At 47.7% G+C, this 14,960-nt stretch overlaps 1 protein-coding gene and 1 long non-coding RNA gene across 3 annotated transcripts in view; one reads left to right on the top strand and one right to left on the bottom strand.

Annotated features, from left to right (window-relative positions):
* The first annotated feature begins 48 nt into the window (after positions 1-48).
* LOC131505488 (uncharacterized) lies at positions 49-9,321 on the top strand. Its single transcript, XR_009258411.1, has 2 exons — positions 49-1,501; positions 1,584-9,321. It is a non-coding gene; the product is annotated as an uncharacterized LOC131505488 (long non-coding RNA).
* The window catches only part of MTOR (mechanistic target of rapamycin kinase), a 133,555-nt gene continuing 121,346 nt past the window's right edge, over positions 2,752-14,960 (bottom strand). For both annotated transcript variants that reach the window (XM_058719094.1, XM_058719093.1), the window contains exons 49-58: positions 14,719-14,841; positions 13,029-13,111; positions 11,830-11,902; positions 11,234-11,308; positions 10,718-10,853; positions 9,223-9,288; positions 7,148-7,228; positions 6,789-6,869; positions 4,396-4,501; positions 2,752-3,696 (exon numbers count right to left, since the gene is read on the bottom strand). In XM_058719094.1, coding sequence (XP_058575077.1) covers positions 3,681-3,696; positions 4,396-4,501; positions 6,789-6,869; positions 7,148-7,228; positions 9,223-9,288; positions 10,718-10,853; positions 11,234-11,308; positions 11,830-11,902; positions 13,029-13,111; positions 14,719-14,841 — 840 coding nt within the window. In that variant the 3' untranslated portion in view covers positions 2,752-3,680. The remainder of the gene's footprint in view (positions 3,697-4,395; positions 4,502-6,788; positions 6,870-7,147; positions 7,229-9,222; positions 9,289-10,717; positions 10,854-11,233; positions 11,309-11,829; positions 11,903-13,028; positions 13,112-14,718; positions 14,842-14,960) is intronic.

Raw genomic sequence — 14,960 nt, 5'->3', positions numbered from 1 at the left:
AGTTGCTTTTCGTCCCTGAGCGCCGCGGCCGGGGAGTTTACATTTTCTCTTTAACCTCTTATCGTATCTTCTTGGTAACCTTGTGTTTTACGGTGGGACCCGGGGGATCCAAGTATCCTCATTTAAGGCCAGCTCCTCGCAAGCTCGTCCCGTGCCCGCTTCACCCGCTTGGTCGTGTCTCCTGTAATGATGCCCTTTCTCCGCACAACTGTGAGCCACCCAGGCTTCCTTGTAATGATGCCCTTTCTCATTCCTAACGGCCTACACGTGTGCTGGCATCCCTGCGACAGAGACACAAAACATCGCCGCACACCTCCTTCCAACAGCCGTCACGTTTCTCTTGCCCCTTTTAGGTAAACTGTTGGAGAAGGCGTTTTCCTGCCACACGGGCGGGCCCTCCAACTCTCTTGACCTCCTCCAATCAGTCATTCCCCCCCACCTACACCGCTGGAAGCAGTCTTGCTGAGGCACATATGGGGAACTCACACATTTGTTAAGTCAGCCTGGGAAGAAGGGCTTTTTTTCTGAGGGAGGCAGTTTTGGCAGCCCAGGAGATGGTTCGGAAGGTTAGTGGGGTGTAGCCTTTCTCCTAAGTTCAGGGGTGGCACACCTTTAACAATTCATTTGGCTTAGTAAATGTTCAGTAAACATTAACAGATCCCATTATTCAGACTGTCCTATTAACAGGAATATCCTATTAAGAGAACACTCGTTTTCACTCTCCCCCCTCCCCACTGGCAGGGTACCCTGGCAGAACAAAGACCTAGCCTGGGTCATTTTAACAACAAATATTTTCGAGCACTTATTTCCGTGTGGCTCAACCTAATACCACATTTCAGGCTGTGCTGTGTGCTTTACATGTATTATCTCGTCCTCAAAACAACCTTATGGGCTAGATCATACTATTCTCCATACTGTCCGAGGAGGAAGCAAGCATAGATTGAATAACTGCACAAAGGTAGTTTGAGGTGGAGTTGAGATTTGAAACTAGGTAATTTGACACCGCAGCCTTAGTTCTTTCAAACTACTTTACATGCCTCCCAGAGTTTTAAGACCTAACCTATAGAAAGGTACCAGGGCTTGCAGGGATCCTGAAAGTCCTTTGCTACGTGCCTCCCTTCACACAGGGTTACGTGAAGCCATCAGGGATGGATGGGTTAATTACGACTGTCCTTAAAGGTGTCCATCAGCTCAGCTTCCTTGGGTCATTCATCTCAACAGAGTTGGAAGTTTTTGTCTAGATACAACCTGAAACCCGTTAGATTCACTAAAGATCTTAATCCTGGTGACTCATGTCCAAAGAGTATGTCTTTTCCATTGATAGCCACCATTTTCCCGAGTCCATTCATTCCCATACCCTTTATCTTTCACAGAAATGGTAATGTCACTGTAGTCCCTGATAGTGATTTCACGTAGAACCAAGAAAGTTATGGTGCCCGTATTTTCTGGAGCAGAATAGTTGACACGTGGCGTAGAGTGACTATAGAAAAATCTAAGACAGGTATGAGACTTTCTAACTGGGGGGGGGGGGGGGGTGGTTAAAATAGTATCAATATTTAAACTCATCTTTGCTTTTAATACAGGAGTCCTCCAACAAATGTGTACGGAGCACCACTGTGGTCCAGGTCTCTGGCAGGTTTGGGGGATACAAAGTCTTATAAGAAATGGCTCCTGGCCTTGCAGTTCTCACGCTTTCCCTAATACAAGTTCTCTGAACAGCGTTTATGACTCAGTATTTCAAACTGGGTAGCTGCGGCCCATGGGAATTTAGAAATAGGAAATTTACTTGAACTGAAAATGCTGTTCTTCGGAAGAACTCCTTAGGCATGCTCTCTCTAGAGGACTCTCTATATAGTACTTGGCAGCTCCATGTAGAGTTCTCTCCTTCCCATTATTGTACGCCTCTTTAATAGGTCCTGTGGCTTCTAGTTTTCTCTTTACCCGTTTGACACTGGTTATGTTTTATTTTTTATTTTTTAAGTAGGCTTCACGCCCAATGTGGGGCTGGAGCTCATGACCCTGAGATCAAGAGGCGGATGCTCTACCGACTTAGCCAGCCATGCGCCCTGATCTGTTTTAAACACTACTCAGATTCTACTTCTGTTTTAGAACTTCACATGGTTCCCTGTTGTTCTCAGTGTCAGGTTCATACTCCTTGCTGTTGAATTGTGAGGCAGGCCACGGTCTGCCCCACACTCTACTTTTTAGCCTCCTTTTAGTTGCTATTATTCCTTTTGTTCTCCAGTGACCACTCAGCCAGATGTGCTGAACTGTGAGGTCTGACTGTGTGAAACTGCCGTTTTACATATCAAAAATGGTCTAAGACTTGCAATTCAATACAGTTCAAGTTCACACTTGCCATTCCTGCATGATACTGTACTTTCAGACCGCTTTTCCGCAGAATGTCTCCACTTGCTTCATCTGATAAGCTCCCACTTATCCTTTAAAACCCATGGCGGATGTCCCCTCTCCATGAGGCTTTCCTGGCTCACCCGGTGGAATTAGTGCCCCCAGCAGAGGCTCACACCCTGGATGTGATTCTTCTCCCCACTTAGCTTGGCGGGAGTTACCAGTCCACTCCTACACGATGCTGGCCCCGCCTTGTCTGGCCCGTGAACATCCCAAGGAAGGGGACCATATCACAAAGATCCCACATCCTGCATAGTCCATAGTGCCACGTGCATAATGCTGACTATTGGAGGACTACCCGCTTCCTTTATGAACTTGTAATTATGAAAAGACACTCCTACATGTTTTTAAAATTCTGATGTCGTTTATTGGCACAAAAATTATTCAGATACAACATGGTGTCTAGAATGGCTGCACTTGATACTTTGTGCATTTACTTTAATATTTCCTTTGCTCAGAATTCCCAGCGGGTACCAGACCTTCCCTCTCTGTTGAGCACCTCCACGACGGCATTTCTATTTCCAAGCCCTTGCTCTAAACACAGAGCGTTCGGACTTCACTGACAACATCCCAAAACCGTGCTGGGGAAGGCCACTGTGGGCCACCCTACCGCACCACGATCTCTGTGCATTTGCTCAGCTAAGGCCACCCAGCGACTGGAAGAAACTCCCCTCCTAGCACTGGGGCCTTGGATTGAAGTGAGTCAAGTCGCGGCATCACGAGTGAGGCAGAAGACAGGCGCTTGCCACCCATTTTGGCCCATCTTACAAATGTTGTTGCCGTCCGCGGACCAGTGAGGTAACGGGATGGGTGGAAGTGACCAAGTCAGCTCCTCCCGATTTCTAACACGTGTCCTCCATGGCCTGAGGCTTCCTGACTGTGCAGAGTTTGCCGTGTCCTTATCGGGAAGGACAAGGAGGCCATTCTTCCATCAGCAATGCTTATGATGAGTTCTCTTGTGAGTTAAGTCAAAACCCGTATTTCTAAGTTATGGATCTTCTGTTCCCCCAAATCAATGGCTTGATTTATGTAGTATTTCTGTGTTTACTGTCCTGGGAACCGAATCAAGCCTTGTGTTTCTGACAATATATTCTTCAACAGCAGCTAGAAAGTTGGTTCAAACCAACGTTTAATATACAGTAGTTCTTTTCATTTACATTTCAAGATATTTAACAAAGTCGAACTTCCTGGCCATGGTTGCGGTTTAGTGGAAGCATATCCAAAGTACAAAAGCCTCAAGAGAAACGCTGTGGGCCCTTCTGGGCCTTGGGTTACCAAAAAGGACACCTAAGAAGACAGAGACAAAAGGAATATTTTAATAATTTGGGCTTCTTCAGGCCTTTACACAGATACACTGAAAGTGGAGAGACCAAGGTCTGACAACCCCTGGGGACATTCCTTGAGATCTCCCACAACTAATTGTGTCGGACACACTCATCATTTCCAGTCAAGGGCTGATGCCTGCTGCGGTCCCAGAAGGACACTTCGCCATCCTCCTCCCTCTCAAGTTTCTATCTTCAAACGTGCCTCCGGCAATTCATCAAAGCAGACCCCAGCGTGGTCCTTGAGGTTACAGTCCCAGAGCATTAATTAGTCTTTGCGTCTCCTGCTCTGTCACTGCTCTGGCTTCTTTTCTGTGGCCCTTCCCTCCATCTTTGAATTGACAGCAAAAAATCCAAAAAGAACCTCTCTCCCCACCCCTAAGGAAAGGGGGACTCACCTACTTTTCTAAACCACTTTTTAATGTAATTTTATTTCGGTGTTTGCCTTCCAAGTAGGCACCCGTGTTTCTCAAGTGGCTCCCTTTCTAGAACTGTGAGCCCACACGGTGAATACCAACTTTTAAAGAGATCTGACACTACGATTACCCTTTATGGATAACCCCCCCCCCCCCCCACCCCAGGCTTTCTGCAGCTCTGGGACTGGGGCACAGGACGGGGCCCCACTGGCTGGTTTTAGCACAGGCGCTCTGGCACGCCCACTCACCAGCCGATGTAGCACTGGCACAGGTTTTCATGGGATGTTGCTTGCTTGATCAGCAGCTCAACTTGAGTGGGGACATCCAGGGTTTCGTCATGAGAAAAGTCCCGACCTAGGACAGGAGAAACAAAAACAGCTCTTGCGCACCTGTTTTTCAGCTCCGTCCTTGCCCCGGGGTCGGCTGACCTGTCTGTGCAGCCCGTATCAGGTTCTCCTTGCCTGTGAGTATGAAGGCTACGCGGTGGCTGGATTTTAAATTCACCTCCGTGTGACATGAACACACACCGGTCTCCTCCTCCAGACAGAGACTGGGTGTGAAGAGGGTAAGGGTGAAGGTCTGCGGTTGGCTGAGGCCTGGGGTGGTGCAGGTCTGGCTGGTGGGTCTGCGGAGATTCCTTTTATCTGTTGCCATCTTCAGGCAAGTGGACGGGAAACCCTTCCCCCTCTCAATCCTATAACCTCCGTTGTTGAGCCTTTGCTCCCACGGGCCGGCTTGCCTCCGTCATAAACCAGAACAGGCACTCGTGGCCGGCCGATGAAGCCTCGGGTGAACGTGCCCGTCCACCTCCCCGAGGCTGAGCTCAAGACGGCTGAGCTGGCTTTTCACCGCGGGCTTCTCACCGCCAGCACGTGCCCTCGGCTCCTCCTTTACAAGTTAATTCATTCACTGAGCTCATGGTTTCGGACCCCTGATGTGTCAGGCAGCGCTCGAGGCGCTGGGTTTGCTGGACACGAGCTCTCTCCTCATTGCTGCTACCGTCTGGAGGCACCTCTCCTCCCACTGAAGGCGAAATTCCTCTGCACTCGGATCCCAAGGCCTCCCGGTGCCTAGGGGGGCTTCGCACGGTCACTTGCCCTCCTTCCCTGTCTTTAAACTTTGTAAACTAGGTCCTCTTGCCCATTAAAGAACAAAGGGCTCCCGCCCAACTACTCCCTCTGCAGCCAGGGACCCTCCCGTCCCTGCACAGCCAGCTTCTCACACTTTTGAGACTTGTCTCCCCTGCCTGGCTTCTCTCCCCAAGTTCACATCCTCTTCAACCCCTTTGGTCTGGCTGCCAGCCTTGTCACACTCTCAGAAGGCTGCCAGTGACTCGGGGCTTCCTGGGTGCCTCCCATCCTCACGCCCCATCATCATCAATCAGTCCCTTGGATTTTGCCTCCTGAAGTTCTGGAAGCCACCTCAGTCTAGTCAACTGTCCGGCCGCCACTTCGGCACCTGCTTCCTCCCTCCATGCAGCCTCCACGTGGCAGGACAGGCAGGATTCCCCAGGGTAAACCCAGCGGGCCATTCCCGCCTCTCCACCCCACTTCAAGACCTCAGGGCCTTCCCACTGCCCTGAGGATGGAGAACGAAAATGCAAGGCCCCGCGTGACCCCGCCCCAGCCCCCTCAGAGTGAAGCATTTTGCGCTGTGCTCCTCCCGTGTCGCTCTCTGCGGCAGTCACACTTGTCGGCTCTCAGACCATTTTTCTTGCCAGCTTCCTTCCCACCACGGGGCCCTTGCATGTGCCGTTTCCCTTACCTAGAACAATCTGCCTCTAATTACGTCCTTTTTCGGGTGTTAGCTCAAGGGCTGTTTGCCTAGGGAAGCTTTCCTGAACACCAGCACTTAGATTTCCCCGTTACCGGCATCACAGCCCAAGCCCTTTCTTGCACCTGCCACAGTGTCTCCTTCAGACGTTGACCCCACGAGGGCAGGAAATCCAGCTGCTTTTACCAGCACAGTTTCTTCAGCATCTAGCGCTTGTAGGCGCTCAATAAATAAATACGACTTGACCACAACACTTCTGTGCCAGCCCCTCATGCTAAGGCTTGGCATCCCAGGTCTCACTTGAGCCCCGCCGCCTTCTGAGAGAGGCGCTGTCGTCATCTTCCAGATGAGCAGACAGGGAGGCCCAGGAGTCACACAGGATGCGGCAGAGCTGGGGTCTTCGGTCCCTGTGACCACTGCCCCCCCACCCCCACCCCATCATACCCTCTGGTCTGTATGACACGTCTCGTTTTCAAAAGTATGCATTTCTCTCCCTCCACGCTCTCCACTCCGTTAACAGCCACCAAAGTGCAGGAAGGCAGTGAATGAGAGTGGTCAGATTTGCTCCAGTGTCAAGCCAGGATGAGAAGAAAAATTTTTTCCTGAATTTGGCGGACTTTGGACCCAAAAGGACTGTATCCACCTCTGTCTGTTAAAATGAGATTAACGTCTGCTTACAGTGGGTTTATTGGTCTTTAGAGAATCAGAGAGGGTCCTTGACGGATACAGCCTCGGAGACCCTCCAGTGAGCTGCAGAGTCCAAGTTTAGGCGCCAACACCGCCGGGAAGAGGCTGACCACCCACTCGAGGACAGAGAAATCTCTCAAGAGTCTATGTTCCTTTTAAGCGAACGCACACACATACTCACCAGTGAGCTTGTCTCGAACCCGGTTGATAATCTGAATAGCTTTCTTATTTAGGGCCTCTGGTTTCACCAAACCGTCTCCAACTGGAATACACAAAAGTAGAAATAACAGTAGGATTGGATCATCTCAACAGTCTCAACGGATGCCCCTGTTTTTCTCAAATATTCACTTTTGTAAGTGTTGGGTAATTCTCCCCCTGTGTCTGTCTCTGTGCTCGGAATATAAAGAGGAATTCACAGAGCGCTATCTGCTCAAAGGCAGTTTTGTTGCCTCGCCCTGTTGGCCCCTCTCATGGCACAACACAGCCGCTGTGCTCTTCATGAGCCGGTCCTCGGTGCAGTTCCTCGGCCGTTGCACTTACTGAAGGAATGAATGGACTCTGGCACCGTGGTCCCTGTTTTCTTATGCGCGGGTTCCCCAAGCTCCACACCGTCCAAAATTTCTAGGAGGAAAAAGAATCGACTGGCAGAACATTCTACCACCAAGAAACCACTGTTTCAAGTGTTAGCTCTACTTCTCCACACACCACCTCCCCTTTCAAGCTCGCCCTGCTACCTCTGAGGGGAAAGGAGAGGAAGAAGGGTCACTATGGATTTGAAAGATCTTACGTCTCCAAACACGAATTTTCAAGCAAACGGCCTTTATAAAATGTTCTGACGTAGAGAACAGGAGCGGGAATGAAAGCCCTGCTGTTAAGACTTGTTTGGCTCGACAAAATCTGATGATACAAAAAACACGAGCCTTCCCTGGGTCACGCTCATGACCCGAGTGTTATTCTTTGGAGGAATCTATATGCCATTTCTGGGCAGAAAAAGTCCTCAGGCCTTGGGGTCACTCTCCACCAGTTGTGGCCTTCAGGAGAAAAGAGTCTGGAAGGAGGAGTATGAGGTTATTTGCACGTTGCCCTTGCACACCACAGGCCTTCAAAATGAAGCGAGTAGTAATAATAGTTCTATGAAACTTCACTTTTAAGCCACATGACACCAGCCGGGTCCACCACTCTCTGGTGCCACCAGAACCAGCTGTCCTAATTCCCCGTAGGCAGCACAGAGGAGTCACGCGATAATGTACGAATGAGGTGGACCCTGAGCACGAAAGTCTCACATACTTTGGACAAGACCAGTCACCCGCACAAAGTATCCCAGACACTGCAAGTAATTCCGGCATCATTCACAAATCCTGTCGTAGTGTCCGCGGTAGAGTCCGCACCGGTTCACAGACTGCACCATAGCCCAGGACCTCAATGTCCTGCCCAGAACACCCTCTTCCCTCCCACCTGTCTGAAATGGCCAGCCTAAATCGCACTGACCCGGGACCTCCCTTCTCGACTGCAGTTCAGAGTGGTAGGTTCTTGCTCTCAGCCCCACAGCCTCTCCTCTGAACCAAACTGCAAACCGTGAGCTGTGGGACCACACGGGGCGGGGGGATGACGGTTCTCTGATCAGTTCGTGGACTATATGTTTTGACTGATTCTGTGATGTGATTCTATGCTTCTCGAAGGTAATCTCTGTATGTCACACTCTTTTTGCACCCTTAAACATTATTTGGCTTAGCTAAGTAACAAGTTGCAGATGTTCCATTGGTATTTGTAGAGAATACTTACCTTTTCTTACACCCCAACAGTATTTCCAAGGTGCGAACTATGTAGGATGTTGTTAGATGTTATGGGGGAAACAGGGGAGGAGGGACGGGCAAGGTGAAACAAAGTTAAACCGCTTTACTCTTAAGACTTTTGAGAGGTTCACACAAACCCCGTTCTGGCTCTTGAAGGGCATTATCTTCCAGGGACCCTGTTCTGTGGACCCACTCTTGACGGCAGTGTTTCCTGTGGCTTCCCCGCCCCTCAGACAGCAGTGTGAGTACACTTCCAGTAGCTTCCTGGGTCCTCAGCCAGCAGTATGAATACACTTCCCGTGAGTACACCTTCTGTGGTTTTCCTCAGACGACAGTGTGAATACGCGTCTGCTGCTATTTCTAAGCTACTAACAATTCTGTAGGCCCGTGGACACGGCTAATAATTATCCCAATCCAGACAGCATTCAAGGGCATATACTGGCTGATACTCAGACATACTTTCAATTGTGTTTACAGATAGATTAAGACTGGAAAGTTTGATCAAAATTTCTGAGCCTCAGGTACCCACCCCATCCTGAGAGGCATTAAATAAAAAAAAAACGTGTGCTCAGTAAATATTTCTAGACTAACTTTCTGAAGTTACATAAATGCCCATTAGACGATATTTTAGCAGTGACACAACTTCTGCATGACCGTATCACTGGTAAGAGCCTCTGGAAACACATGCTTCCTTCCTTCATATTCAGCATCCATTACCGCTTTCCATCATGCCTCCTAATGGCAAGAACAAAGCTCACCCTGTTTGAGACAAACTCTGCACAAAAGGGACAGCATCTGCAATCTCCCATGGGATGCACCCACCTACTGACTGGCCAGCAGAGTAGGAATCTGTCCTTGTTCGGGACCGCTTGTTGCCTTTGGTATTTGCTGGGGAAAGAAATAAAGAGAGGATAAAAAGTGCTTCCAACTGTCACTTGAAAGAAATTTGGTTGAGACGATGTTTTCTTACAACCATAAAAATACAATTTTTCGAAAAGCTAGAGCTTTGGGGAGAACTCAGGATGGATCCCTCAGGAGTCGGCAGGTGAATGTGAGCATGGGTGTCCAGTCCTGTGGGACGCGCTATGTCACAGAGCTGAATGTAGATGCTGGGGACCAGATAACAGAGGGTGAAAACAGGGTTTGTTGGCAGTGGTAGAGACACCTGTGTTAGTCACCCCCTTCTAAGGAGGAGGAGCAAGGGGGAGACGGAGAGGTTGCTGCCCTAGGTCACAACTGCCTGTGTCTCCTGTCAAGATGCCCGCTTGCTACTCTATATGAAATGCAAACAAACAGAAATCACTAGGGTACTTAATTTATCCTGAATTTATTTATTTATTTATTTATTCATTCATTCATTCATTCATAATGGATGTCTTATTTTTATACATTTTTTAATGTTTATTTTTGAGAGAGAGAGAGAGAGAGAGACAGTGTGAGCAGGGGGAGGGGCAGAGAGAGAGGGAGACCCAGAATCTGAAGCAGGCTCCAGGCTCTGAGCTGTCAGCACACAGCCCGATGTGGGGCTCGAACTCATCAACTGCGAGATCATGACCTGAGCCAAAGTCGGATGCTTGACTGACTGAGCCACCCAGGCACCCCTAAATGGATTTTGTTTTTTAAGTTTATTTATTTTTGAGGGAGAGAGAGAGAGAGCAAGCAAGCGGGGTGGCGGGGGGTGGCAGGGAGGGGATGGGGAGCAGAGAAAGAGAGTGAGAATCCCAAGCAGGCTCCGCATTGAGAACACAGAGCCTGACTCGGGGCTCGATCTCAAGAATCACCAGAGTATGACCTGAGCTGAAATCAAGAGTCGGACGCTTAACAAAATGAGCCACCCAGGCGCCCCTTAATTAATATTTAAGTTGATGATTGGTGTTTTCTGTTCTACTTAGAAAAACAAACAAAAAAAACCCCTTGAAATTCATTTCCAGCCACCAGAACAGCTCTGTAAAAATACAATGCAATAGGGGTGCCTGGGTGGCTCAGTCGGTTGAGCATCCGACTTCGGCTCAGGTCATGATCTCACAGTCGGTGAGCTCGAGCCCCGCATCGGGCTCTGTGCTGACAGCTCAGAGCCTGGAGCCTGCTTCAGATTCTGTCTCCCTCTCTCTGACCCTCTCCCTCTCCCATTCATGCTCTGTCTCTCTCTCTGTCTCAAAAATAAATAAACATTAAAAAAAAAAAAAACAATGCGATAGCCCAGTGATACACCTCAGGCTCCAGGCTGGCAGGGGAAAGATCAGTGAAATGGAACACATCAGATATTCCCTGTCTGGAGGATGTGGGTTCCAGCTCCCAGACATTTGCTCGTACTCACTGTCCATCAGCCTCCAGTTCAGCAAGGGGTCATAGACAAAGGCTTCCAGCACGGCCATGACACTATCCTTGTGTTCCCGAAGCACTTCCATCACTGTGTGGCACGTGATTCTGTAGTTGCCATCCAGACCAGTAACCTGCAGGACCAGAGCCATTCGCCACAGAAGTCGCTGGTACCAGCCCCACCCCTGAAGGCCCCACAAGCAGAAGCAAGTCAAGAGGGTCTGCTCCCCACACTTAGGAAGCAGACACAGGCCATTAATGATGTAGCAGGATGGGAGGGTGTTTGGAGCAAGGGGTGGGGTCAGGCCTGTGGCTCGTAGGAGACAAGGTCTGACGTGAAGCATCTCAAAGATGGATCGTTTCTAACACAATGGAAAATACCAGGAAACCACCACAGAAGCCACCCAGGTACTTCAGGGAACTGATGAGATCTAACAAGCAAGTCTGTCTTCAGAGTGGGTCCTGACTGTACCAGCCCCCATTCCAAAGTAGCTCGTTCCCAATGCCCACTCACCTCCATAGCATTGGTCAGCATTCTGGTTAGTCTAAATGGAATCTTCTCTGGGAATTTCTCCCTGGTCATAGCAACCTGTGGGGAAAAGAGAGAAAAACCAAGTCTGATGGTTAAATTGTTTTCTTTAGAAGCCAGGCAAAGGCAGATAGCTTTTCTTTGTACTGATTTGAATTAGGGCACAGAGATGAAGTAGCTTGAGTTTAGTGAGGGGACTTGTCACAGGGATTTAAAAGACAACCCGAGAGAGAGAGAGAGAGAGAGAGAGAGAGAGACAAAGGGATAGAGGGGAAAAAAGAAAAAGGACAAGCGTGCATCATGCCAGGCCTTTGACCGGCAGGCTGTGTCGGGAAGGAGGATTCCTCCACTTGAGAGGGTGTGTGAACAGTCTTGCTTGCCTCTAGAGAAGTCAGAGACCAATTACAGCAAGTATCAATGAGCACTGATTTTGTTTCTTAGATTGACTTTCTGTTGCTTTGGTAGGAGAGGCAGGAGTCAGGATAAGCATTTTGGGCTTAAATTTGCTGGAATGGTCAGAGGGTGGAAAGTGGTCATCTGGAAAGGAAAGCTTTATGTGGTGTTTGAGAACGCATGGTCACCTCAAAGCAGTCCCCAAAGTCAATGTGCAGGATCTTCCCGCTCAGCCGGTCCAGCATTAAGTTGGATGGGTGTCTGGGAAACAGGAGAGAGACCGGGGAGAGGTCACTAGAGCAGCACTGATGAATACATCAACAAGGATGTGATATTCCAGGCCCCGTCCACAGGCCAAAGCCAGCCCCGCCTGCTTCTGTAAACAAAGTTCTACTGGACACAGCCGTGCTGACTGGTCACGTTCTGTCTCAGGCTGCTTTTGTGCTACAATAGCAGACATGAGTAGCTGTGAGACGTCATATGGCCAGCAAAGACTAAATTATTTCTAATCTGGCCCTTTACAGGGAAAGTTTGCTGATCCCTGCTCCAGGTCTGAAACGAAGGCTTATCTATGTGAATCCCAAGTTGCTTTCCCAAGGTCTTTGGTCACAAGAGAAATCATTCCTGGTGGTGCTGGCATCTCAGAGTGACAAGGCTCTATCACTACCCCTCAGCATCTATCACAGGGTCTCACCTCTGAATTCTCCTGGTTCTTTTCAAAAACAAGAATTTATTATTTTTGTGGGAAAAAATTATTTTACTCTCAAATAATTGCACAAGACATGAGCCCAAGAGAGAGTAGATACCAGAGAACTAGTTTTTCAAAGACTTCTGGTGAGTCAATTTCTGAATATTCCTTAACTACTTTTTCAGTCAGTATATTTGGATATAATTTCTTATGTAGAACTACCAGGAGGATCTACTTTGGTTGGTTTCATTTACAGAAATAGAATTATTTATCTCAGCACAGAGGTGACCGATAAACGTTTACTGAATCAGTACAACCAATCAAGATTGTTCTTTGTCTTTTAAGTAAGGTCTGCACCCACTGTGGGGCTTGAATTTGCTACCCTGAGATCAAGAGTCACGCCCCCTACTGACTGAGCCAGCCAGCTGCCCTTGTACGTGGCTTTAAATATATCAAACCAACCTATGGAGAAAGCAGTACCCTAGGACTAAGCTTTCTCTTCTCTTTAGTTTGTTGTGTGGCTGTTGTGTGGATAATAAATTGGGACCTAAGGCTGATGCTGCAAACGAGGGCCTGGGGTACAAAATACAAATATTTACTAGATGGTCATAAACCTTACTAGATAGAAAACAAAAGGAAACTGTTCAAGAAAGGTACAATGTAGAAAAAAGACTAAAAAACCAAATTAAGTTTGCTCACCTATCTCCTAGGCCCAAAATATACCCGACCATGGACATGACCGCTAAAGAGCGGGTGTAGTTGGTTCTTCGGTCAAACCACACCTGGAACACAGAAGCACACTTGTACCAAGGCTCTGGAAGCTAACTAGCTTCAACATAATTATACCTCAATCAGTTGCTTTTTAATATTTCATCGGTAACTCACTAATAACATAAAATGGAATAAAAAATCTCATTTATTATTATAACAATAAAGTATGCTTGGAATAAACTTAAGAGATATTCAGAACCTAGATGAATAGAAAAAATTAACCTTTGCTTTGGAATATAAAGACCTGAGTAGATGAAAATATCCATGTAAGACAGAAAAAATATAATAACCTCCCAAATTATTTGATACATTTAATGTCATCCCACTAAAAATTCAGTGGTACTTTTCTGGGGGGAGTGTGACAAAATGATCCCAAAATTTATCTGGAAGAAGAAAAAAATTAAAATAGCCAATGAGAAGAGACTTTTTACTAATAGTTGTATTAATAGTATGGTACTTGAGAATAGGCTTTGGAAATAAAGATCAATGAAATAAAACAGAAGCCCTAGAGAGAAATCCAATGGCACAGAAAAAAATTTTTGTATAATAAAAATTAATTCTCTTAAAAGTAGGGAAAGGATGGATTATTTGCTGAATACTACGGTGTTGGCTAATCATCTTGAAGAAACAAAATTTAAGGGGTGCCTTGGTGGCTCAGCTCAGTTGGTTAAGTGTCTTGACTTCACCTCAGGTCATGAACTTGAGGTTCATGGGGTTGAGCCCTAATTCGGGCTCCACGCTTTTAGTGTGGAACCTTCTTGGGACTCTCTCTCTTTCTCTCTCTCTCTCTCTCTGCCCCTCCCCACCTGCACGTGCTCACTCTCTTCGTCTCAAAATAAACAAACTTGAAAAAAAAATTTTTAATCTTACTCTTAAATTTTGAACTGGGTCGAGGATTTATCTATGTTAAAATGTTTATTTATTTATTTTTGAGAGAGAGGAAGACAGTGTGCGAGCAGGGGTGGGACACAGAGTGAGGGAGAGACAGAATCCCAAGCAGACTCTGCACTGTCAGCACAGAGCCTGATGTGAGGGCTTGGTCTCACGAACCATGAGATCACGAGCTGAGCCAAAGTCAAGAAACAAGACACTTAAGCAACTGAGCCACCCAGGCGCCCCTGGGTTGAGGATTTAAATGGATAAATAAATCTTAGAATCAGTACAAGAAAATAAATGTAAAAAGATACATAACCTTGAGGTGGGGATGGCCTTTCTAAATGTAAGGCCAAAGGCAGAAACTCCAAAGAAAAGGACAAAAAACCTGGTAACTTCTAACTTTCAAAAAAGTTTGCGTATCAAAAACGAAACAAAAATCCCAAACCAGGAAACATACCATTAACAAAATTAAAAAACCAAACGGACAGGAAATTTATACCGTACGTGAAAAAGATGTAACAGCCTTAACGTAAAGAACTCAAAGACTATTGCAAGAAATGGGAGAAACATTAAGTTACTAAATTTCTATCTGCTAAGCTGCACGGCTCTCCCATTTAATTGCTGCTAGAAAAGACCGCACATAATCTAGAATCATTACAAAGACGAGTCCGCCAGCACACGTGAAGGAACAAGAAGGCCATCCCCGACAAGCGAGTGGGCCAGAGGGCGTGGCGTGTCGTACCTCGGAGCTGGGGCTTTTCAGCCATAGCAGCTTGGCCAGGTCATCCCCGGCCGTGTTATTGACGGCGTGCTCGAACACCTCCACCTTCTGCATCAGCGTCAGATGGTCGTAGTCCGGAGCCATCTGCATCAGGACACAACCATTCTGAGGGCGGCCCCAGACTAGCAGCGTGGACCCAGGAAGAAACAAGGCTCGGGGCCCGGGCAGAGCTGGGTGCTAGTTTCACCACCCCGGCCCAAAGG

The sequence above is a fragment of the Neofelis nebulosa genome, chromosome 2, assembly GCF_028018385.1.
Source record: "Neofelis nebulosa isolate mNeoNeb1 chromosome 2, mNeoNeb1.pri, whole genome shotgun sequence".
Taxonomy (NCBI): domain Eukaryota; kingdom Metazoa; phylum Chordata; class Mammalia; order Carnivora; family Felidae; genus Neofelis; species Neofelis nebulosa.
Note: the sequence above shows the minus strand (reverse complement) of the source record. Positions and strands in the feature narration are given on the sequence as shown.